Source organism: Propithecus coquereli, unplaced genomic scaffold, assembly GCF_000956105.1.
Source record: "Propithecus coquereli isolate 6110/MARCELLA unplaced genomic scaffold, Pcoq_1.0 Scaffold29, whole genome shotgun sequence".
Taxonomy (NCBI): Eukaryota; Metazoa; Chordata; class Mammalia; order Primates; family Indriidae; genus Propithecus; species Propithecus coquereli.
In genome coordinates this window covers 8,228,794-8,255,763 of record NW_012148507.1, presented here as the reverse complement: position 1 = coordinate 8,255,763, position 26,970 = coordinate 8,228,794, and the positions used below count along the sequence as shown (strand labels likewise).

General features: G+C 34.5%; 1 protein-coding gene across 1 annotated transcript in view; it reads left to right on the top strand.

The window, feature by feature from the left end:
* Positions 1–3,400: 3,400 nt before the first annotated feature.
* WRN (Werner syndrome, RecQ helicase-like) overlaps positions 3,401–26,970 on the top strand; it is a 142,863-nt gene continuing 119,293 nt past the window's right edge. The window contains 11 exon segments of the mRNA XM_012648552.1: positions 3,401–3,496; positions 4,127–4,242; positions 7,901–8,046; positions 8,530–8,678; positions 9,424–9,573; positions 10,777–10,846; positions 17,069–17,183; positions 21,376–21,805; positions 23,398–23,416; positions 24,008–24,069; positions 26,298–26,511. Of these exon segments, the coding sequence (XP_012504006.1) occupies positions 3,401–3,496; positions 4,127–4,242; positions 7,901–8,046; positions 8,530–8,678; positions 9,424–9,573; positions 10,777–10,846; positions 17,069–17,183; positions 21,376–21,805; positions 23,398–23,416; positions 24,008–24,069; positions 26,298–26,511 (1,567 nt within the window).

Genomic DNA, 26,970 nt, shown 5'->3' with positions numbered 1-26,970 from the left:
GTTACCTGTAATGCCTTTGCCTTGACCAAGCCGGGGCTAGAAGCGTGCCCTTCCCCCATACAGTGCACTCCATCTCCATTAGTTGTGAGCTTTATATTAAGTTCAGTGTAAAAATATATTCCAAGTAATATGTTATCTTATTCACAGAGAAGTGCTGGTGTGTTCTGAATGCCTGTGGTTTTGAATGCCATATTAAATTAAAAATAAAAATGGTAAGCCTAATTAAATTCAAACTCCTACAGTACCTTCTTTTCAGCATTAGGTGCAAAAATTCGATTAGTTATTTCATTAGTGAAGTATGTTGACAGTCCAAAGAAAGATTTATAAGCTGAAAGGAAACTTTTAAATTATTCCATGTGAATGATTCTTACTTTGCAGATTTGTTGAAATATAGGTATTGGCTTCAAAAATGGCATCCTTAACTGACACTTTGAGCACTCGAATTAACTCAATCAAAAGTGCAATGATCATATGGAAAATATTTTTTTTTTTTTTTTTTTTGAGACAGAGTCTCACTCGGTTGCCCTGGCTAGAGTCAGTGCCGTGGCGTCAGCCTGGCTCACAGCAACCTCAAACTCCTGGGCTCAAGCGATCCTCCTGCCTCAGCCTCCTGAGTAGCTGGGACTACAGGCATGCGCCACCATGCCCGGCTAATTTTTTCTGTGCATTTTTAGTTGTCCAGATAATTTCTTTCTATTTTTTTAGTAGAGACGGGGTCTCGCTCTGGCTGAGGCTGGTCTCGAACTCCTGAGCTCAAACAATCCGCCTGCCTCGGCCTCCCAGAGTGCAAGGATTACAGGCGTGAGCCACTGTGCCCGGCCTTCAGTGTGCTTTTTATCTGTCCCAAGAGCTAAGCAAATTTGACAAAGATGTTAGGTTTGTAAACAAATTTACTTTCAGATTCTTTTCCTGGAAGCATTTGTGTGCAGAAGAGAGTACTTAACATCTAAAAAGTACAAATTTTAGATATTTCAAATTAAAATGATTTTAGTGTTATAGATAGCAGGGAAGAATTATTGAAGTTTATTTCTGTTTTGGCAGTATAAATGAATTACTTACAAAATTCCAAGATTCTATAGGTGCTTTTATAGAGTTTGTGTTATTTGTAGAAACTTCAGTTTTCTGGCATTTTGCCAATGATCTACCCTGGGTATAGCAGGAACTTGTTTTCCAGCTTTACAAAAATATATTTTAAGATTAAGAACTGATTATATATAAACAATTTGGGAATAACTTCTGACTTCTTCTGTCAAGGGTTTTGAATTTGTAGCAAATATAAATTTATTCATAACCACTAACATTTGTACAATGCTTTATAGTTAATAAAACACACATATTTTACATATTTTATCTTACTGCATATAATGCATGTGGCAACGCCAGGAGTTGAGATGTCAGTTCTGATTCAGTGAATCATAGATCTTATCCAATGGCAAACTTTGATAATGTTTCAAAGAATACAAGCAAGCACCAACTGCAGATGGAACATTCTTTTTTTGTAGGAGTCCCAAACTTGTGAGAAACAGAATCCAAAAATGTACCTTTCTTCTGCATTAAGACATGTCATGGCTTTGGATTAACAGACTCATTTTAAGCAATGTATGCAAAAACATTGCACAAGGGAAGTTGTTTTGGTTTTGAAACTCCTGTTTTATATTTTCTTAATTAGATGGTTTATTTGACTAGCCCCCATTTTCCAGCCATAAATTAATAAATCTATAATTCAAGGCTTATTTATGATAAACAATCTAAATAGTTATATCTTGCTCACATTTTCTGGGTATGGATTCTTTGGTATTTTTCCACTTGGAAATACTCTTAATAAGTTTTCAAGGCTACCATCTTGTTTGAGGTCATTAGCATATTGACTGGGAACCTAGTTGAAGTTTTCCTCCTTTCTCCAATAGTGAAAGAGTGAGTTACAAGCCTGTTGTTAACCCTTTCTTTCCCAGTGCATAAGAGTGATGGAATTTGTTCTATATGGAAAATTTAGTGTGACAAAGTAATCTTTTGAGTGTTTTGTTCCATAAATTATTAGTATTTTCAGTTTTTGGTTCATGCTTGGGAAAATGAGCAGCTAAAATGGACACTTGCCAGATATTGTTTAATTTCTTCAAAGTTTATTTGCTAAATACCAAATATAATAGGCTATCCCTACATCATAAATATTAGTTGCTGTGATTATTTAACATTAACATCATGTTTCATCATGAGAATCTTCAGGGGCATATTCAGAACTGCTGCTCCCTTATTAGGAATTTGAAATAATAGAAACTAAGGTTGAGGTTTAAGGACTTTACTAAGAACTTAAAGCTACTTCAACTTAATATGAGTCATATCAAGGTGTGGATCCATTTTACCATTAAGAAAAAGAATGTATTCTTTTTTTTTTTGGAGACAGAATCTCACTGTGTTGCCTGGGCTAGAGTGCCATGGCATCAGTGTAGCTCACAGCAACCTCAAACTCCTGGGCTCAAGCAATCCTTTTGCCTCAGCCTCCTGAGTAGCTGGGACTACAGGCATGCACTACCATGCCTGGAATTTTTTCTATATGTATTTTTAGATGTCCAGCTAATTTCTTTCTATTTTTTTTTTTTTTTTTTGTAGAGACGGGGGTCTCGCTCTTGATCAGGCTGGTCTCGAACTCCTGAGCACAGACAATTCGCCTGCCTCGGCCTCCCAGAGTGCTAGGATTACAGGCGTGAGCCACTGTGCCCGGCCAAGAATATATTCTGGTTCTCTTATTCACTGTGTTTTCTTTAATCATACTTGAAGTTCGTTTACATTGAGGAGAGCACTCCAAGGTCATACACAGATTAATTAAAAAAATCATCCAAGAAATTCATTCTTAGGGAAACTTGTTCACACAGGCCAAAAACATAGTAAGTCCTTAATATAGAACAGCTGTTATCTGTCTTCAAAATTAAATCTTCAAGTATACTTGTGAATAAGTCTTACAGTTTTGCTGAGTTTACTTAGATCTTAGGACAGATGATAATCATAGAGAAAGATGTCAGAAAATGTGTCATAATTCATATACCCAAGGATTTTCATTGTTAATGAAATAAAGATTATTTTTCATAAGGATCAGTCATAGAATAATAGAATTTTGAAACTGCAAAAACCTTAGAATTCAATTGAAATGGCTGATTTGTTTTAAAGGGAAGAAATGCTAAATGTGTAATTATTGCATCTATCACATTGTATCTGTTTCTTTTTCTTTTGTCTTTTCGGCTTTTATAACCTATACTTAGGCCTAGATGTCATAACTTACTTTAAACGTGTACATTTGGTTTTCAGTCATCTTGACAGGGCTATCTCTGAGTTTTCTTTCAAAGATTTTGTTGTATTTACTCATAAAGTCGTTGGTTTTGGATTTTGCAACTAGAGCATTTTAAAGATGCATGAAGAAACATTGCAATCAGTTCTACCGGGGCAGAAATTTCCTAAATGGATGTGTATGAAGAAAGAAAGTTGTGCTGTAGAAGAAAGAAAGGTATGTTGTTCATTGATGATTCTTTCAGGGGGGAAATTTAGTTTAAATTTGACTGTGCAATTTTCACTTGTAAACTTCAGGTCATTGTTTAGGTCAGAATTGCTGGTGGTGAATGAAGCAGGATCTAGTCATTGAATGGGTAAATGGGAATAAATTTTAATTGAATTTACAAAATGAGAGTTCTTACTATATATTTTCCCTCTTTATAGTCAATTTGCATGGTTGACCTTACTAATTTGTTCTAATTCAGGTAATAATTTGAACAACATTAACTTTGTTGACTTTTTTGATTAAGCCAGATTTAAGATCCACCCATCAGTCTTCAGCATTTTAAGGCAACATTATTACATCTAGAATACTAATATAATTATTAGGAAAAAAACTCAGTAAAATAAATGCTTAATGAAAATAGGATTAGAAGTTTGAAAATGAACTAGGAAAAATAATTTGACAATAGGATAGTTTTCTATTTGTTTAATTGTCCTTATGATTTCATTAGTCTATAAAGCATGAATTGATAAGACTTAAAACTGTAAGTTGAATGCTTCAGTGAACTTTATTATTTCAGTGAACATTTATTATTTAATGTGAACTTTATTTACACCTATTTTGAATTTTATTTAACTCAAGGCATCTTCTGTTCAGAAGAGTGTTTTTGAAGATGACCTTCCCTTCTTAGAATTCACTGGATCCATTGTGTATAGTTATGAAGCCAATGATTGCTCTCTCCTATCAGAAGACATTAGGTAAGAGATCTGAATTTCCTAATTTCATTTGAATTTGAACCCTCGGAAGATAACTCTTCTGGTAATATTTATGTGTATACTGAGTTTTACAGTTGAGGTATGTTCAATAGATAATTATTTCTACATATAAAATATCACTAAGTTCTTTTCTACTTTTTAAATAAAAAATAAAATCACTGAATTAAATTTATAATCTATCTCTTTGTTCATTCATAAGCTTGTCTATTTAATTTTTTGATTTTTAATACTTAAGATATTAAATACAGAACTACTGAACACATTTTTATTTTACCAATTTAGGAAAAAAACGGCAAGAATTATTTAACCCCTAAATGCACCTTTAGATTTCATTAAAATACTAACATAGTAATATTGAATAGTGGCTGTGATTAGGTCTGCTGTATTTAGTTAGCAACAATTGTAGTAAGTGATCCTTAAAGAGAACATTTGAAATGACTCTTACTACTTTTAAAGTTTGCCTTGTTAAATTAAAACTGCAGTAATGCAATCTAAGGCTCTTGAAACATTTTGCAAACAGAAGTAGTAAGGAATTCATTTGGATCTTCTTGAAGTTGTTACACCTGTCCTTTTTTTTTTATTTTTTTAAACTGTTATATATTGGGTTAAAAAAAGCCAGAGGTAAGTTAAGCTATTTATTAATGGTCTCCCGGTGGTAGCTATAATCTAGAAATAGCATTCTGGTGTCCTCACTTCCACTATAGTTATCTGGCCACTTTTGGGTCCCATTATGTTAAATTAGTCTCACAGAGAAGGTAAAATCTATTATTTATGATTATATATTACCTCTACCATCTTACCTTTGGCATTGCTATAGTATGTCATATCTGAAGGTACTAAGCATAAGTTATTTGAAGAATTGTAGTTTTGATGAATTGTATGTATTTTACAAAAGGCACGTAGGGGTTTTTTTTTTGTTGTTGTTGTTTTTTTTCCCTTCCTCTGGCTGCTTTTAAGATTTTTGCTATCACAGGTTTTTGACAATTTGATTATGATGTGCTTTTGTGTTGTGTGGTTTGTGTTTATCCCACTTAGGGATAAACCAATGAACCCACTTAGGGTTCATTGAGTATTTTGGATCTGTGGGATTATAGTTTTCATCAAATTTAAAAAAATTCTTAATATATTTGTTACTCTTTTTTCTTTGTGGGACTCTCAATCCACATAAGTTAGGTTGCTTGATACTGTGTCGTAGACCACTGAGGGTCTTTTCTTTCAGTATGTTTTTCCTTTTGTCCTTTTTTCTCTCTGTGCTTTAGTTTGAATAGTTTCTTTTGCCATGTCTTCAAGTTCACTTATATTTTTTTCTTTTATAGTGTCTGATCTGCTGTTTATCTCATCCTGTGAATTTTTAATTTTAAATATTATATATTTCATCTCTGTAAGTTCCATTCAGTTCTTCTTAAAAGAAATATATTTTCCATTTGGGTCTCATCATATTTGTGTTTTAAGTCCTTGAACATATTCAGTGTACTTATAATAGTTTTAATATACTTGTCTGATAATTACATTATTCTAGGTTTTTTTCCTGTTGGATGCTTTTTCTTCTGGTATGGATCACATTTTCCTGTTTCTTTTCATGGCTGTTAATTTTTTTGGATTAGGCATTGTGATTTTACCTTGTTGAATGTTAGATTTTGTTGTCTTCCTTCAAAGAAAGGAGATTTGTTTGTCAGGCAGCTTAGTTACTTGAAGATCAACTTTATACTTTGGGGCTTGTTTTTAAGGGTTATTAGGGCAAGTCTGTAGTTACCTTTACTCTAAGTTTAGCCGTGTAAGAAGGTATGGCCCTTCTGGAGTCCTTGCTGACTGTCCTGGGTGATCAACAAGGATCTCTACCCTCACTTTGCAGAACTTTAATTCCTCTTGCCTTTGGGTAAGCCCTAAGAGTTGTTCAGTTTATAGCTGTTTGCCCAGTCTCATAGTTTTGCATGCATACCTTGATATTCTACAAAGACTGAAGGAGAGCCCTGTGAAGATTTCTGGAGCTCTTTCCCTGCCCTAGTTCTCTCCTCTCCAGAACTCTGCCCCACAGGTTCCAGCTCCTCAGCTTCTGCGGGTACAGATTCCCTATTGTCTGCAATGTGTTCTGGGCAGAAAGCTGGGGCAACTGTGAGACTCACCTTTCGTTTCCCTTCCCTTGGAGATCATGGTCTTGTGCTGCTGTTATCTAGTGTCTGAAAACAGTTGTTTTACATATTTTGTCCAGTTTGCTACTTCTTTATGGTGGAAGGGTAAGTCTAGTCCCTGTTATTCCATCTTGTGAAGCAGAAGCTGAGTTTCTTTTATTTTTTAAATATGTTTTCAATTTTTTAAAACTTGTGAAATGGGCAAATATAAACAATAACAGATAACAATATAACAAACACATATTCTTCCCACCTTTATCAAATCTTAATATTTATTTTCCTTGAATCTTTATTAAGAAATGAAACAGTAAAATACAGCTGAAACCCCATGTATGTCCTTTCTGATTCTTCCCCTGTGCCCCTCTGAGATAACCTCTATCATGAATTCAGTGCTTAGCATTCCCTCACATGTTGTTTATAATATTACTTCATAATTGCATATCCTAAAATGTTATATTATTTTGCCCATTTAAAAACTTAAAAATGCTATCAAATATATGTGTACTCTGCATATTATGTTTTTCAGAATTTTTCTTGTTGATCTTGTTCCATTTTAACTTTTTTTTTTTTTTTTTTGAGACAAGGTCTCACCTTGTCACCCGGGCTAGAGTGCAATGACATGATCAGATTCCTAGGCTCAAATGATCTGGCTCAGCCTCCCAAGTAGCTAGCGCTACAGGCATGTGGTACCACGCCCAGCTAATTTTCTTTTTTTTTATGTTTTGTAGAGACAGGGTCTTGCTATGTTGCCCAGGTCTCAAACTCCTGGCCTCAAGTGATCCTCCCACCTTGGCCTCCCAAAGTGCTAGGATTACTGACATGATCTACTGTGGTTGGCCCATTTTAAATTTTATATGATAATCCACTGTTTCACTATGCCATGATTGGTCCATTCTCTTGTTGATGGAAATTTCATTTGTTTAACAATTTTTTGCCGGTAGGAACAGTGTTGCCATGAATATTCTTAAGCACATCTGTCTGTTTGTACACATATGAGCGTTTCATATACTTATGAGAAAAAATTGCCAGGTCATAGTGTTTATGCATTTTCAACTAGATATTATCTTTGTTAAAGTTTTTTCCAAGAGGATTTTATCTATTTATATGTTCACCAGTAATGAGCAGTCCCACTGATAGAAATCCTTCTCAGAACTCGATACTGTGAAACTTTAATTTTTGCCAATGAGATAGATGTGGAATTGTGTAGATTTAATTTGCATTTATCTGATTTCTAGTGAGAATTAAATGTTTTCACATATTTATCTGGATTTATTGGCTATTTGGATTTCCTTTGGGAATTACCTGTTCCTGTTTTTCTCCATTTTTCTTTGGGATTATTTGTCTTTTCTTATTTTTTAAGGAATTTAAAATATATTCTGGCTATTCATGATCAGTATATGTATCACAGATATCTTCTACCAGTCTGTGGTGGAAGCTTTTTGAATGATGTCTTTTCATGCAGAAGTTCAAAATTTTAATGTATTTAATTTATACTGTGTTTCCCCTCTTAGCATGAGTCTATCTGATGGAGATGTGGTAGGATTTGACATGGAATGGCCACCAGTATACAATAAAAGGAAACTCGGCAAAGTTGCACTAATTCAATTGTGTGTGTCTGAGAGCAAATGTTACTTGTTTCACATTTCTGCTATGTCAGGTTGGTATCTCTTTGTTGCATTTTTATATGGCTGATACTTGTGTATGTTAACTTTATCCCAATAAAATTAAGCTCTTTCATTAGCTGGCACTTCTCCCTTTATCTTATATTTATTAAGGTATTTAAGTTCTACCTGATTCACTCACATCCCTTGTTTTATTTAATTTTCACAACATTCCCATGAATATTGATATTTTTCTTGTTTTAGAGGAGAGAGAACTGAAGTTTAGTAGGGTTAAATGACCAGGAATATGCCGCTCATACTAGCAGAGGTGGCTTTCAAACTAATTGTTTTTTTCTTATCATTTATCAATCAGGATTTTTTTGTTCTAGGTAAGAAAGGAAATACTCAAGGTGAGTGTGTTTCTGAAATTAAGCTAAACATAAAAACAGATTTAAACATAAACATGGTATTTATAACAAGTAGAAAGTAAATCCATCATACTTTACAGAACTTATGGAAATAATAATAAAATGTTACAGTTTTCCCTCAGGGATTAAAAAATTTGCTTGAAAACGAAGCAATTAAAAAAGCAGGTGTAGGAATTGAAGGAGATCAGTGGAAACTTCTACGTGACTTTGAGATCAAATTGAAGAGTTTTGTGGAGTTGACAGATGTTGCCAATAAAAAGGTAGACGTAATATATACATTATTTTCATAGAGCAGATGATTTTGTGTGTGACACAATGAACCTTCTATCCAGATGTTAGATTTTTTTGAAAAAATAATTTGAGCTTTATGTTTTTGTAGCAATAAAGAAGTTCCAAGTGAATGTTCTATAATGAAAGCTTCGGTTCTAATCCATTGCTTTGGCATACGGTTTCTTTAAGCAAGCATTCTCCCTCCCTCCCCCACAGTTCTTGGTACTATTTCACTACTTTCCAGTATTTGCAAAGTTAAGTATTTTGTTTTAAATTTATCTTTTTAATCCATTCATACCAGTAAGTTTTTTTTTTTTTTTTTAAGGGAGAGCATGATGCAGCTCCTGTGGTTTAATGCTCTTAGTGAAAGTTTGACCATTAATTCCATTGCCCAAATTTCACATATTGTATTAATGAAGTCATTAAATTAAATTCTTAGCCAAGTATTCATTTGGCTGGGAAATAGAAAGCCTACTAACCTATTCAACATTTTTCCATAAATAATTCTTTTAAAGTTCAAGAATTTTAATACCTAAGTTAGGGAAATTCCGAAATTAAATTCATATAATGTGGAAGGCAAATGGCACCGGAAGTTTATTGAGGTCTATCTCTAGGTCGTATTTTGGTATAACATTTTCTAATTTTATTTGTGACATGGTCATTTGGTGGTATTTAGGAGTATCTGAAAATAGGAAATAATAATTATTGCTGGTGTTGATTTTTCTTTACTTCTAGCTGAAATGTAGAGAGACCTGGAGCCTCAATGGTCTGGTTAAACACCTCTTGGGTAAACAGCTTTTGAAAGATAAGTCTATCCGCTGTAGTGATTGGAGTAATTTTCCCCTCACTGAAGACCAGAAACTGTATGCAGCCACTGATGCTTATGTATGTACTTAAAGATCTTTACATTGGGATGTATTTTTTAAACCTTATCATAAATTACTTTAGAAAAATTCTATTATAGTAGTGGCACAAACAACTAAAATATTTTACATCAGTTTGGCATTGAAAAATGCTTAGGAAGACATTTAGTGAAACTGCTAATTCTTGACATTAATTAGCAAGTACCAATCAACAGATTTTTCAATGCTAGTTATTTTCACTGTCATGAAGCCAAAATAATGTCCAATTTGTATGTAAAAAAAAATGTGAACTTGCTAAAAACGTGAAAGGCTAATAAGCCCAGGCTGAGCAAGCACAAATAGTATTGATGATATATTTGATATATAAGCAATTTCAGGTACAAAATAGTTTCTATATTGAAACTGGCCTTATTTTTTACATTAATATTTATATTTAAAATGTGGAGAAAATTAAGAAAAATTGCCTCCAAATTTAGCTTGCTGCTGCCATTACATATATTTTCACATTTACATATTTGTACATAGAGAAATCTGGGTTTATTTTTATGTATAGCACTATTGTGTTTTTTAAAAAAGAAATATATTTTATTCCACAGTGAATTTCTTTTCCCCTAATTCATACTTTTGTCTGTTGATGACTATCTGGTTTTCCTTTTTGCATCTATTTTTAGGAATGGAAACTCCTTTGATTTGCAACCAGAAAAAAACTCACTTTTGCTAGGGAAATAAGATGATAATTTTCCTTTAAAAAAAATCATAAAACTTGTTGAGAACTAGCATAAGTTCTGTAGCATTTTTCCTTATGAAAAATCAATGTGACTCGATTGTTCCTGTTGAAAGTACTTAGAAGGAGGGCTATTCATATACTGAGTAACATTCTCATGTGGTTTACTGAAATAGAGGACAGTAAATATTGTAGTCAAAACAGATTGTATTCTGTTAGATTCTATTTACAAGTTATTTGATTTGGATACCTGCTTATAACATTGGGTATTGAAAACAGTGAAAACTTTTCTTTTAAGGCTTAGATGGTTTACTTTCTCCATTCTCACAGTTGGCGTGGTGAATAAATGAAGACATATAGATCTTTGTGTAACATAATAGGTTAAATTCAGTGTTTTGGATGCTTTGGAAATCATTCTCTTTGGTTTTTTTATAGACCAGACATACAGTTTTATTTTGGTTATCTTTAGTATGTTCTTTCTATTTTTCTGTTTGTTTACAGGCTGGTCTCATCATTTATCGAAAATTAGAAATTTTGGGTGATGCTGTGCAAATGTTTGCTATAAATAAAGGTATGTTATGATCTAAAAATAAAAGAGAAAATGTGAATTTGCTCTTCTGTGAGGTTTATCTCCGAAAAGAAAATATTCACATGTTTGCAAAGTGTTTAGTATTATAGCTTCTGGAATATCTGAGCAGTGTAGACATCAGGGTGAGATCCATCAGGGCCAAAGATTAGGGTTTCAGGCATGTTACTCGTGGCAGAGCAGAACTTATACTTTTACTTAGTAGCATTGCTGTTCATTAGACTTCTAGAGTTGAGGCTTTGGGGCTTTGATAGCATCAGTGATGCAATGAGCTTTCTCTCAGTGTGGAGATTATACATCCTTGCTATAAATATTTAAAATGCTTTATATACAGTGCTGTAAAATATATAAGATGCTTTATGGTGTACTGGCTTAAATTTCTAAATTTTCTATGCTGTTTTTCTCTAAAACAGATAGCCACTTTATTCAACTTCAGTGCATATTTTAAATGTCTTGATAGGTCAGTGATACCAGACAGAGCCACTTACTAGAGTGGATGAGCACAAGCTTTTGTGTTACATAGACCAGTGGGGGAATCCCAGCTATGTGACCCGATATATGCCTGTTTCACCATATTTGGGATGTGGATACTAGCATAATATCTATTTCATAGAATAGTCGTGAGCACTAAAAGGGACAAAATAGTCAAAGCACCTATATTCATATGTATGAAGTTGTTATTACTATTCATTTAGTTACCTTTTGGAGATTTTAAGTAACGGTATTTGTTAAGATGTTAATTAAATCAGATGATTTTGCTAAATACACTTTAAAATATAGCATGATGTCCTTATATAAAATTATATAATACCCTTTTAATTGTTGTCAAGAAGGGATTCACGCCCTCTGTGGTAGACCCTCCTTTGTTACATGTTAGGGTAGAAGATTCCTCATATCCCCTTTCTCTCCCTGGAGAGCCACTTCCACGCTTGATCCTAGCCAAAATGCCAAGACATGATGGAGAGCCACTTTTGATGAGTGGCTGCTAATTCTTTGTAGCCAAAGGTACTGTAGCTAGAAATTAGAGTCAGCCCTCCGTATCTGTGGGTTCTGCATCTGTGGATTCAATCAACCATGGATTGAAATATTCTGGGGGAAAAAAAAATTCCACAGAGTTCCAAAAAGCAGAACATGAATTTTGTGTCCTGTGCGCTACATTGAATCCATGTGAATGAAATGATGTGTAGGCATTTTATCAGGTGTTATAAGTAATCTAGAGATGATTTAAAGTATATAGGAGGATGTGCACAGGTTATATGCAAACACTATGCCATTTTATAGAAGGAACTCGAACATCTATGAGTTTGGTATCCGTAGGGGATCCTGGGATCATTCCCTCAAGGAGACAGAACAGTGACTGTATCTTAATTAACTGAGGTGGATGATATGTTTTTTGAGCTTATTTGGAGAACAGTATATGTGAACTTATTTAACTTCTTACAGAACTAAAATTCAACAGAGGGATTTGTGATTTTCTGATTTTATAGTTTGCGGAATTGCTTGTAGGTTACACTTACGATTTTGTCTCTGATGAAAATGCTTCCAAGGAATGTTTAAAATATTTTTCATTGAAGTAGCACACATTAATGAGTCAGTATTGGAAGTCCTGATATCTGTATGCCTGTTGTTGTGATCTACATTCTTTGACCCTCACTTTTTTCCCTTTATTGTATGTGTGAGTATATCGTGATACCTGAAGCGAGTTATCTTGACTCAGGTCCCAACGAATTGTAACTAAGATTACCAGCTTTTTTCCTTCCTCCCTCCCTTTCTATTACTCAGCCACAGATATCAGCCTCATTGTTCTCTAATGTCCCTAGTGTAAATGTGGATGATTTTTTCAAATGACCACAATCCTCTTTTGGTTTGTATTATAAGGCTGTTTTTTTTTTATTTTTTATTAAAGGATAAAAAGCAGATTAGAACATAATAAAAGGATATTTGCACATTGTTTCTCACTATTAAAATATTGATTCATTCCTAAATTGTAGCTAATAAACACTAAAAGATGTAGTAGTTAAATATGCATTTATTCCTTTATTAAATATTGTTGGCACTTTGCGATATGGAGATACAGTAGTGCACAAGATAGGCGTGGTCTGTTTCCTGAGTGACCTACAGTTTTGTGGAGGATATAGATGAATAAAACAAGCAATTGCAGAATAGATGAATCTTATGTCTTGAGAAAACAAGGTGTTGTAGTTAGCACATAGGAGAGGCATCCAATGCATATCACAGGTATGCGAGAATATTTCCTGGAGAAAATGCTGTTTAAGGCGAGATCTGAAATAAGAGCAGGAGTTAGCTAGCTGAAGAGTAGGGGAAAAGTGTCATAGACGTAGGAAACAGGTGCGAAGTTTCAGAGGTGAGAGGTCATGGTATCTATAGGCAATTGGAAAGGAATTCGGTCTAGTGAACCGTTGACTATGACAGGGTGAGTGATGGAGAAGCAGAAAAAGGAAAGCAGATAAGCCGTGTTAAGGAGTTTACATTTTCTCCTAAGACCAATTGAAGCTATTGAGGATTTTAAACAGAGGAGTGAAGTGAATTATATTAAAAAAATAGTAACTCAGATTATAGAGTAGAAAATGGATTGCAGGAGGGCAGGAGTCACAGTGGGCAGACCTTTTGGGAGGCTATAACGATCCAAGGGAGAGGTCATGGCAACTTGAACTGGTTATTTGTAGTGAGGATGGAGAGAAGCGAATAGATTCAGAATGCATTTTGTAGAGCAGTAGAATCAACAGAATTTGTGGTAGTGATGAGACACGTGTGTCAAGGATCATTCCTGTGTAGTTGGCATGAGCAACAGGGACGAAAAACATTGACCAGGAAGAGCAAGATTTGGTGATGAGTAAGTCAGACAGTTGATTTTAGGCACATTGAATGAGGGAAACCTGTGAGATAGCAAAGTGAGGTGGTCAGTAGACACCTAGATTATATAGGCTGTAACTCAGAGGACAGTCTGAGTTAGAGAATAGGGAGTTGGATCTTAGAGTCCTGAGTAACTCTTAGTGTTTAATGTTTGTTTGGAGGAGGGGACACGAAAGGAGTTGCCATAGGCATAGAAGGAAATTAGGAGGTGTGGTGTGCAGAACGCCAAGTGAAGAACATGTTTTAAGTAGGATGTTATTAACTGTTTTAAATCTGCTGAGAGTTTGAGAAACTGAGGACTTAGAATTAATCATTAGATTTGGCAATGTGGCAATCATTTGTAACCTTTTACACAGTAGCTTTGGTGTACTGGGTAACAAGAGTGTTTTGAGGAGTGAAGGTCATTTGGGGCATGTGCTATTAAAACAGAAAAGGGTCCACAGGTATTGGTAACGTGAAGGTACTATAACCATAGCAAGAGAATGATGCGGGTGGGAATCATATCAACGTGAATAGAGAAGTAAGTTAGATCTAAGGTATGTGAAAATAGCGCTTTTGTTTTTTTTTTTAAGAGATGGGATCTCACTATGTTGCCCAGGCTGGCCTTAAACTCCTGGCCTCAAATGATCCTCCCGGGTAGCTGGGATTACAGGCATGTGCTACTGTACTTGGCTTGAAAACAACTTTTTCTTAGAAGCTTGTTTCGATTGTTTTAGAAACAACTAAAGCATGTATAAACTTATTTTTTAGAAGCTTTGTTTGGAAAGGGAATATTTATTGATTCATACAACACATATTTGTTGAGTGCTTATTATGTGTCAGGCACTGTTACAGTTGCTGGGGAAAATTCACCTAGCAAAACAGACCAAGCCCCTTTGTTGCATTTGACTGAAGTCAGGGAGCAAGCCATGTGGATATCTGAAGGAAGAGCACAGCAGGCTTAGAGGAAAGAAAGTGTAAAGCCTCCGAGGGCGATTGCTTGCCTTGTTTGCGGAATAGTGAGCATAACTGAAGCGAAATGAGTAAGGGTAATAGTGGTAGGAAATGAGGCTAGAAAAGTAGCTTGGGCCAGATCATTGAGGGTCTTCCTTGTATGCTATGAATCTGACTTCATGTCTTATTAATGAAAATAAATATCATGATGGGAAACCCTTAGAGGGTGTGGAGCAGAAGAAGGACATGATTAAAATTTTATTTTAAAAGGATTTTTCTGGCTGCTGTAGGAGTGCAAGTGTTTAGGCGAGCAGTTAGGAGGCTATTGTAATAGTCCAGGCAAGAAATGATAATTGTTTGTGTTGCGGGGGAAGCTTGTACTGCAGGCTGAGAAAGAATTTTTGACTCAAAGATTAGGATAGGTTTGAAGCAAAAAGCTTATTTTAGTTTCCAGGAGAGGAAAGGGCACACCATGAAAGAAAGAAGTGTGGGTACTAAGAGTAAGTGGCTTGGGCTTTTGTTGTTGTAGAATGATAACAGGAGGTGGTGGTTTTTTTTTTTTTTTCCCCTTCTCTGTTAGACTGGCTTTAGTTTGGATTAGACTAGTAGCAACAGAGGTGTTGGGAAGCGGTTGATTCTGTAGACATTTCAAAGGTACATATCGTGAAGGATTGCTGATGAATTCCTCTGTAAGGGGTGAGATAGAGATTGATAGAACAATTAGATATTTTGGTCGGATCAACTGATGAATGGAAGGGTCAGTCATAGTGGAAAGATTATGGGAAGAACAGGTTTGGATTTCAGTCTTGGATATACTAAGTTATAGATGATTATTGATATCCAAGAAGTTATCTTAGTTGAAAATGTGATTCTGGAGTTCAGGGGAAAGGTTGAGGTTGGAGATGTAACTTTGGGAATCACAAGCGCACAGAGGGTAGTTAGGGTGGTGAAACTTGATGAGATAAAATAGGCAGTTAATGAAATAAAGAACAGCAGAGGTGTTGACATCAGGGGCACACCAGTGTTTAGAGGTCAGGAAGATGAGAGGGCATCAAAGAGGACAGAGAAGGGGCACTAATGAAGGAGGAAGTACAGGAGGTGTGGTGTTCGGAAACTAAGGGAAGAAGAAGTTTGAGATGTGTGCCATGAATTTAAAATGAAATGAGTAATCATAGTTGCGTTTTATTTTCAGCAACATTCAACTGTGTGTAGGGATCAAGTAGGTAAAAAAGCTGGGTTTAGTTAGATAGAGTAGGGGGTTTTGCCAGGTAAGTACCACGAGGGAAGGAAGAGCAAAGGACTTGAGAATCTATGTATACCAAGGGGTGATTCCTGTGATGTGGGTAAGAAATGAACGTGTGGCGTGGTGGGGCATGGGAGTGGGGAGCATAATGGGGAAGGAAAAGGTGGAGTCAATGGATTTGGTTCCGAAAGTGTCAAAGAATTGTTGGGGAAAGCATGCTGGAAAGAAGGATAGACATTCTGGTGTTCAGAGGATGGAAGGCTTACAATTGAAGTTTGGAAGACGTGATTTTATTGACAGTTACAAGGTCAAGTGTATGACTATGGAATTGGGTGGCTAAGGTCAGTTGAGGTAAAGATTGTTGGAAATGGAGGGGTCAAGGAACTGAAAAGGCCACAATTTTGGATGCAACATCTCTGTGGATGTTGAATTCACTAGGAATGATCATGGGAGTAGCAGTGGAGAAGACAGTTAATGAACTGGTTCTTCAGTGAACAATCTTCAGTGAACAAAAGGGTGTGATTTGGAGATCACAAGATAACTGAAGTAATCAGGAATAGCAAGTTATATATTCCTGTATCTTATACTTCAGAGGAGCCGGACTTTTTGACAGACAAGAGAAAGGTGATGATGAAATTCTGAGCGGGGGAAGGGCAGGCTTTGTGCTGTTGGTGGAGAATGATGTACCAGACAGAATGAAGCTGAGAACTTAGAAGGTGATCACTGACTGGAAAAGCTGGCATTTTGTTTTGGTAACTGGTAACGAGGGCAGTAAGAAATGACTGTTGGATGAGGTCATGTTTACCAAACTGTATTATTAAGTGGCACCCCACATGTGTTAGATTGATTTCTGACTGGGAAATAGTGCAGATGGGTTCAGATTCTCATTTCTACCTTCTGCCTAGGTCAATAACCACTGGGTTATAATATCTGTGAATGCCGATCATTTGGAATTTATTTTTAAGTTTACACAGCAAATATTTGAAAGGGATGTAAAGTGACCAAGGTGATTTGGGGATTGTATAAGAAAGTGTTTTTGTTGCAATTCATTTAAGGAAAGAAAATGAAAATCTGTGCCCTAATACTACTTAATGAAGTGGTTAAATGAATATCTCTGCTTTGTGGTTTGAAAATTAAAATTGATTTTTCTCCCCCAGTGGAGGAAATCCTACCTAGTGACATGAAGAAACAATTGACTTCAATCTCTGAGGAGGCGATGGATCTGGCTACACATCTTCCCAACACTTTCAGAAAATTGGAACATCCACAGAGGTTAAATATTATCTGTTTTTATCAATTGCTTGTTCTTATTGCATTTTCTTATATGTGAAGAATTACTATTCATTAAGGTAGACTCTTACAGATTTGCTTGAGTACATGCACACAGACTGATGTCTACATTTGAGAAATATCTTTCCAGTTGTTAAGTAGTGAATCCAAAAGTTTAAGGGGTTTAAGGCTTTTCAGTCTGCTTTGTAGGATGTTTTATGAAACAAAGAAATATAAGTTGTGTTTATATTATACTTTTTGAAATCATATCTATATTTTTTGTCAAGGCAAAATAAAATAAGTACCCTTTACAGAAGGTACTTTTCAGAGTTGTCATTTTCTGTTTACGAGCCTCTTGCATTTAATTACATTTATAGGTTGGTCACTTGAAATCTATAAATAAAAGCAACTTTTATACTTAGTAGCTTCATTTTTTGGGTTATTAGTTAAGAATTCTTCCTCATTAGTAGACCATTAGAACAAAAGGCATTCAGATTTTAAAGATTATTTTATAGCTAAAGCATTAGGTAACTTAAGGTATTTGGATCAAGTGTTCTATACAGATTAATAGACCTTTGAGTACAGGTGCTATGTAGCTAACTCTTTTTGGAACCAGACCTTCTCTGGCCTTAATTGCTGAATGACTTCCTTGTTAAATCTCTAAAAGCAGGAATGCTCTTGAACAGTGAACAATTACAATGTGGTAATATAATTTTGAGCCAAAAAATACTTTGTAGAAATGTGAAGCCCTTAGTTGGAATAGAAATAATTCTGACTCTGAAAAGTGCAATGTTAATGTTTTTTTTTTTTTCTGGATGAGATTTGTGATAGATTTTGATGGAGAAAGTTAAAAATATGACATAGAAATTCAGCTCTTTCAATGTCATTTTTCCCCCTAGAAATTTGTCTTAGTAGTTTTTATGTAACTTTGAGGATTTCTGAAGAAAGATACAACTTTCAAATGGGGAAGGATTCCAGGAAAGCCATTTCTTACTCATTTTTACATTTTTCCCTCCATGAAATTGGAAAAATCACCTTTTATGTGATTTTTACATGCATTTTTGCACTAGCAATTAAAGTACTGGATGTAAGTTCCATATGCTTAATGCTTTGCTTCATAGTATTTGTCAAGGTCAAGTAAAATATAGAAATAACTCTCTAAATTTAAAACGTTTTATTTGGGAAGAAAGAACTGCAGTTTGGGGCATACACACAGAATAGGTGGTCTTTGATATGTCCAAAGAATAAAGAGAAGGTTGGAGGTTTTATAAAAAGGAAAAATGTTATGTTTTGTTCTCAAAGAAAGTTCACTGGCCCTGCTAAACTTTTGGGGACTTGGCAAGCTCTGATGGGTGAGTGACTGCAGTGGGTAAAACTAGTCTTAAGAGTTGCAGCAGATTGTTGCAGTAGCTATTAGATAAAACTGATTTCAGGTTACTACAGGCAGTTTCAGCAGCCAGGCTGGCAGAGAATGACATTCTTAGAGCACTATTATGTGCGCTTTGTGCTTTTTTCCCCCTGGCCCCTCCACTCTGATTTAGTTGGGTATGACAAGAATGACCCAACTCAGTTTTCACATATCAAAACTAAATAGGTTTTCTTAAAACTTGAGAATGGGAAATACTGGGGTCTTGTAAAGTTTTAGTGTCAAACTGAGAACTAGTTAAATCTCTTCTGTTATTTATAACAAGTCTACAGTAATACCTAACTTATCTAGATTATACCTCAGAACGAGGAGAGAACAAAAACAGGCCTCTGAACAGTCAAAATACATTCTATACGCATGTATTCAAGCTCACTTTCTGCATTTCCAGAATGAAATGAGGCGACATTCAGAGCATTTTTGCTTTTTGTTTATAGATATAGTTTGACGAGCCTGGATATCTAGTTAAAATGAAAAATGAGCCATGGGGGCTCACGTCTGTAATCCCAGTGCTTTGGGAAGCTGAGGCAGGAGGATTGCTTGAGTCTAGGAGTTGGAGACTAGCCTGACCAACATAATAAGACCCTGTCTCTAAAAAAAATTATCTGGGCGTGGTAGGGTGCACCTTTAATCAGGAGGTTGAGGTGGGAGGATTGATTGAGCCCAGGAGTTTGAGGTTGCAGTGAACCGTAATCACGCCACTGTACTCCAGCCTAGGCAACAGAGCAAGACCTTGTCTCAAAAAAAAAAAAAGAAAAAAAGAAAAAATGGTGTGAACAAGGACTAGTATGCATGTGATACTAGCTAGAAATGACAGCTGGCAATCTGTGAAAGAATGGAAAAAACTATAAAAATTAGAACTAAGAACTCTTGAAGTAGGGCAGTTTAAGATTTGTTCCAGAAGGGAACAGCTTTATGCTTCAGTGGACCCTGAAGGTACTGGTACTGTGTAGTACTGCTTAGTCGTTGATTTAAGTTGAATATATGTCTTGTTGTATTGCTGTTATGTACTTGACATTCTGCTGGGTGCTGAGTCTGTGTGCAGGCTACTAATATGTGTAATAACAATCCTAAAAAAGCAGGAAAAGTACACTATGCCTTACAGAAGAAGGCAGGACAGCCTTTGGTATTTATTAAAGTAAATGTTAGTTGTCTTACATGAAACATGTCATCTTTGATGCTAGTGCTGGATAAATGAGCCCATACAGTCTTGTCAGTTGGTCTGAGCCACTGCTGTTATGTTTGTATGTTTCAGCATTCCCTGTGCGTTTAACAGTTAAGATGTGTACATATCTGTTCCTACTATTTACATGTAGTTCTTATATTTGAATAGATGTATATAATGCTAAATATTCTTTGTAAGATTTAAAGAATTTTAGAATGTTGAAATTAGTTTTTAGTTTTCGAATTTAATTTTGTTCTCGATTTTGTTTGTGTTATCGTAGACTTTGTCAACTTAAGCTTGAGCCCAACTTTTGAGTACTCTTAATGATGCTGCTTTCATTGTGGAAATAACTCATGAAACAGCTCCGTACTTTTGATAGTTTATTCCCATGAAAGATCAAATTTTTACTTGAGTCATTAATATAAAAATTTAAAAGGCATGTCAAATTTTATTAAGCATTGATTTTAATATGGAAATATTAGAATACCTAAACAAAAGCACTAATTAAATAGTAAAACATGTCTCTTTGCTTATCATACTCCCTTCACTCCTTTTAATTTCTGCTTTTATGAAATACTTAAACATTGCTTTAATAAGCTCTACAACAAAAAGATAAGACAGTATGCCTCATTTTCCCCTCTAGTAGTGGTCTTTCATTTCAAAGAACTAGGTTTCGTTATAGCCATTTAAAGTTACTTAGTTAAAGTGTCATATGTTAGCAACTGCAGTTAAGGGATTCAGTTCATATTTATTCATGTGCATCTTATCCATATTTTCTCACTTGTTTTACCTACTGATGTCTTTTTTTTTCATTCCAAAAAATATCTCCAGTTTTGAGATTTTTAAAGATGTAAAACAGCATCATTTTCAACTTATAGCACAAGCACTATTTACGTGTTGCAGTTGGGACTAATTGATCAGTGAATTGAAAAAGTTAGGTAAAATGGGATCATAAAAATTTTCTTTTGAGTTAAAATATTAACATACATTTGTTCCCAAACTTTTGGTATATGTGAAGACTTTTTCATTACATACGGCCTGCTGTTTAGAGTTCCGCAGAGTGTTTCTTGTTTAAACCACTCCCATAATGTATCATCAACAATTTCTAATTTTAATTTCTTTAAAATGGAGTGAAAAATTAAGATACTTTAAGCAATCTGAGTGCAGAGTCCTAGGAATTTTTATGATTTTTCTTCCCAGCTTTTATAGTTCTTTTGACCATGATTTATCAAACAAGTTTTAAAAAAAAGTTTTCTAAGTCTTCCCATGTATTCAAATTAGAATTTAATAAAATAGTTTTTTTGTTTTTGTGGTCATGTATCATCGATTTACTTTACATTTAATTAATCACCAAAAAAAGTATAGGTGGCGTAAGCAAATTTAGGGCCAAACACTATTGGCTCTTAATAAGCACACAAATCAACTGTTGGACACAGAGTGCTTAGCTGTTCTAGAGTAGCCTCCCAGCTATAATTATATATGGGCATTTGGAAATGAAGAGCAACTTTTATGCAATGATCAGTTTAGAAAGCTTTTACTTATTTAAAAGCTTTAAAACTTATCGTTAATGCAATTAAAGTTGAATTAACTTTAAATTTTTTTTTAAGGGTTTCTAACCTATTAAAGGATATTTCAGAAAATCTGTATTCACTGAGGAAGATGATATTTGGTTCTACTAACACCGAGGCTGAACCGAAGCCCAGCAATAATTTTAACTTATTATCATTGGAGGATTCAACTGTTGGTGGAGTACAACAGAAACAAAGTAGAGAACATAAAATTTTTGCTGATGTTAAAGATGACACATCGGACACAACACTTGATAATTTAGTTCAATGTGATGGACAAAATGTACTTGGAAATGAAGTGAAACAAAAAGAAGATGGATTTGAAGATGGCATAGAAGGCAATGAATCGAAAGATAATAAGGAAAGAATTTGTTTAATGTCGTTAGATGTTACAGAATCTGAACTTCAAATGTGGGAACAGCAGGCTCAGGAAGAATATGATAGGGATGTTACTTCCAAATCTGCTGAGGTACTAAATAAAGAGGAAACACTTTTTTGAGTTATTAGTAGGGTTGGCTATCTTTTTTTCTGTAAAGGGGCAGATAGTAATTATTTTAGGCGCTGGGGATATTTGGTCTCTGTTGCAGCTACCCAGTTCTGCCGTTGTAGTGTGAACGTAGCCATAGACAAATGTAAACAAATGTGCCTATCTGCATTTCAGTAAAACTTTATCTACATAGACAGTGGGCCTTACTTGGCTTGCAAGCCATAGTTTGCTGCTCCTGACTTAGTACAATAAGCAGCATTGTATAGTGGAAAGATTTTATAGTGTCAATAGACATTTGTTATAATTTGTTGTTTTATCATTTCTTATCCTTTTTTCATAATTGGTATCTCTGCCTTTGTGGATTTCTTTCATATCTACTAGTGGTTACTCTTCCAAACTTGATTTTTGGGGGTGGTTTTTATTTCCTTATACACAGTTTCTTTATATGCCAGTGTGAGAGTGTTTCTAATAAACTGATGTTTTTGCTTGAAACTAGTCTTGACTGTCATCTGGAGAGTCAGATTATTTTTTTCATAATTTTTTCTTTTTTTTCTTCTGAGACAGGGTCTCGCTCTGTTGCCCAGGCTGGCGTGCAGTCGTGCAGTCATAGTTCACTGCAGCCTCAAACTCCTGGGCTCAGGTGATCCTCCTGCCTCAGCCTCCTGAGTAGCTAGGATTGAGGTACGCACTACCACTCCTAGCTAATTTTTACTTTTTATTTTTTTTTAAAGGTAGGGATAGAGTCTTGCTATGTTACCTAGGCTCGTCTCAAACTCCTGGCCTTCAGCAATCCTCCTGCCTTGGTCTCCCAGAGTGTTGGGATTGTAGGCATGAACTACACTGTGCCTGGCCTTTTAAAAAATTTTTTAATTAAATTCTTTAATTTCTTATTTGTTTTTTATTAGCTTACAAGATTACTTAAGATACCCATATTCTCTGGAATTTTATGTATTCTCTTGTAATAAATAAGGTTTTTTAAAAAATTAGATTTTGAAAGCCATTCAATAGAGTTATTTTCCCTTCATTTTTCTAATGGCAACAAAAGTCTTAGTATTTGAGAAATTCTCTGTTTTGGTAGCTGTATTAGATATCACTGCTATCAGTATATAAATGCATTTTATTTTAAAAATGTTTTCAAAATATTCTCATACCAACCATTTATAAAGCAGATTCCCTTTTGGGGAAATATCATTTTTTTGCTAACATCTGCAGTACTCTAATTTTCTAGAAATTTCTTATTAGGGATGCACTAAAATGATATGTTTCATATAAGGTTATAGAATTATGGTTAGGATTTCATGATTTGACTGACATCTTTTATACCAATTATTGCTATTTTTGTATACTAATTATTAGCATTGTTTCCATTACTCATTAAAGGCCCCTTTAAAAAGCAAAAGAACTTTTCTCTCTTAGTAAGAAACTTATTTAAAAAAATTTTTTTGCTCAAATTTTGCAGGTTAATTAAGGTTATATTTTCTTTTCCTATTCCAATTTAAATATTAGGCATTTTGGGGGGTCCTTTTTCTATTACTCATATGGGTTACTTTTGTGTGGGTTCTCATTCTGTTGAGCACTTGCTTCCTGGAGATTGCCAAATTATTGTAAAGTTTTCTCATATCCAGACATCAGAATTAGACTAAGTGAATTACATATCTGACATTGTTTTTCAAATATATGTAGATGCTATTTGTAAAATACTGATTTATTTAAACATACTACAATCAATCATAGTAGTTTTTTGTAATTTTTTTTAAACCATCGGATATAAAAGAACTACTGTTCTTGGCTTTGTACAGAATTTTCCAACACTATGAAGAGGTTCTTTGCACTCAAAAAATTTGGGAGATGCAGTTTGACATTGTTTAACCAGAGTTGAACTTGTCACTTTCTACTGTCATTTAGAGAGGGGATTTTATTTTAAGTCTGTTTATCTGACTTGTCCACCTTTCTAACTATATTTCTGTCTTTCATTTTGGTTGTTTCTTTGTTCATCCCTCCCTCCCTTTTTCCTATCTACCTGTCATATAAATATATAAATATGTATTATATATTTATCTATTAGAGAAGAGGAAGTTGTGTAAAGATACCTAGTGTGTAGGAGCTTTATTTTGCAGAAAAGAAGATATGGACTCTAGTACTAGAAATTAATTTTGAAATATATATATTTTTTAAAGCCTTTAGCTCCCACGGATACATCTCATGTAATTGAAAGTGATGAAGATTTAGAAGTGGAGATGCTTAAGGTATGTTTAAAATTATAGAAAAGTTACTTCTGGTTCTTTCCAGAGGACATTTATTTAAGTAAAATATTACTTAATTCTAAACCAGGTCCCACAATGGAATTGCAACTAGTTATGTAACATTAGATTTTACATTAGATTTCATGTTTTCCAATTGTATTTCTTTGCATCTTTATATAGTCTATGAATAATGTTTCAGAAATAGTATACTGATTTTTCAATGTATTTGTTTCTTCTTCTTCTTCTTCTTTTTTTTTTTTTTTTTTTTGCACTTGCTCTGTCTGTTGCCCTGGCTAGAGTGCAGTGGCATCATCATAGCTCATTGCAACCTCAAACTCCTGGGTTCAAGTGATCCTCCTGCCCCAGCCTCCTGAGTAGCTGGGACTACAGGCATGCGCCACCATACCCAGCTAAGTTTTCTATTTTTTTTTGTAGAGATAGGGTCTTGTTCTTGGCTCAGGCTGGTCTCGAACTCCTGAGCTCAAGCGATCCTCCAGCCTTGCCCGCCGAGAGTGTTAGGGTTACAGGTGTGAGCCACTGCACCTGGCCTTTCTTATATTCTTATGTCACTTTCTTTTAATCTTTTCCTGGCATATGGGTAGTGATTAAGCTCTCCAGTATTGAAGTTGGCTTTCCTTTCTTCCCATCCATGTATATCTTGTTTTATTTGGAAGTTCTGTTTTTATACATTCAATAATCTTCTTTATTTAGTATTATTTACTATGGATATTTTATATCATGTATAATTTTCTAATGGTTTAAGTGGTTCGGGATTAGTTTATTATCAAAGTTGAAAATAGTGCTTTATAATTTATATATTTTCGACTTCTTCACTCAACCTTCAGTTTCTTTGTCAGGTGTTGTAAATCAAAAATGTACAAGAAAGGAAAGCTAATTTAGCCAAATTAAATGAAAAAGAAAAACACAGAAGTTTACCATTATGTATTCTTTTTATTCCTTATCTTTGGGTTGATGAGATTTTTTTCTTTTTATTAAATGAGATTAATTTCCTTATTACTGGTTTTGAGGCTGAGTAGTGGGTAGTGATTAAGAATGTAGATTCTGAATTCAGATACGGATTTGAATCCCACCATCTCCAGTTATTAATAGCCGTGTGACTTTTGGCAAGTTTCTTAGCATTTTTGATACTCAGTTAACAGTTACAATAATTATTTAAGGTATTGGTTGTGAAGAGCTTAGTGCAGAGCCTGGCATTTAGTAAGTGTTTATTAACTATTATCTAACAATAATAGTAGAACATAAATATGAAATCATATTTCATTATTGACTAACCATTTCTCTGAGGAGTACTGTTCAAACACATTTATAGGATAGTTACGGACTTTTACAAACATTATATTCATATTGAATCTCTTAGAAGGCAACTTGGATGCCCATGTTAGAACCCTATTTTAAAAATGCTTTGTAAATGTGTTTGTGGACTTGAATAAAAAATCAGAAACAGAGTCACTATTTTTTCTGTTCCAGGCTTGAAATGAGTACACTTTTTGAAAAAAGCTTTAAAGTCAAAATATTAAATGAAAGGTTTATTAAAAAGAGAAAATAAAAACTGTGGTTTAATAATGTCTTTTTGTCACTCTTTAGTAAAAATTTTATAGATGAAACAATTTTGAAATACCCTAACATTCTTGAAATAAACAATCTTTAGTTAGGGGAGAAAATCGGATACTGTCAAACCAAAATTAAAACAAATAACTATTTCAAATTCGTAATATTCCTTTTCTAAAATTATTTGAATTTTTTGGTTTGTTTTGACAATTCTAGCAATTCACTGTTTGCTTATAGTTTAAGCCTTATCTTTACTAAAATAGAATGTGACTGACACATGAGGTAGAGAAACTGATTATAAAAATAACATTAAAATCCAAATTTACTACTTGGAGATTGAAAACATTGAAGTACCATGAAGAAAAAATCTTTTAAATTATCCTAAATCAAAATTTACGATAGCTTTCCCTAGGGGCATTTCATTATATGCTATTAATGAACCTTGTTTATGCTGGAATTATTCCGTCTTTGGCCCTGTGCCTTATAAACCATTCATGAACACATATTTAAACTGGAGCACACATGTTCTTTTGTGGTATTGCTTGCACATCTGCCAGCTTTGAACAAAATTGTAGGCTCTGTTAATAATACTCCTTTTGTGTTTGGTGAAAAAGATGACACTGTCAGTGGTTTTGCTTTTAAAATTTCTTTTAAACCTTCAGTTTTCAGAGAACCTAAATAAAGGCATGGTAGAACCAACTCATTCTCATTGCTTAGAAATGGAAAGAAATCTGGGTCTTCCAACTGAAGAAGAAGATAAAGATGAAGATGAAAATGAAGCTATTGAAGAGGAAGAAAAAGATGAAAATGAAAATGAAGCTATTGAAGAGGAAGAAGATGATGAGAAGGGTAAGCACCAAAATATGTTTGAAATGAGTCACCTGGTATCTACCATGTTTTGGATGTTTTTGGAGGTCAGGGACTTTGTGACAGTTAATTATCGGATCCTATAAACTTGCCATTAAATTCATTTAGTGCTTTTGTTTCCACAAAACACATTCTATTTATAAAAATAGAATAAAAATAGTGTTGTGTTGATAAAATGTTTTTCCCTTTGTTTTCTTATATTAATTAGAGACATGATTTTTCCAAATCAGTTTAGTTTTCTACTTAAAATTATTAATGCTGAGAAGTATAATAATGAGCTTTTATTGGTTTTTTTTTTTTTGAGACGGAGTCTGGTGCCATGGTGTCAGCCTAGCTCACTGCAACCTCAAACTCCTGGGCTCAAGCGATCCTCCTGCTTCAGCCTCCCGAGTAGCTGGGACTACAGGCATGCGCCACCATGCCCGGCCAATTTTTTCTATATATATATTTTTAGTTGTCCAGATAATT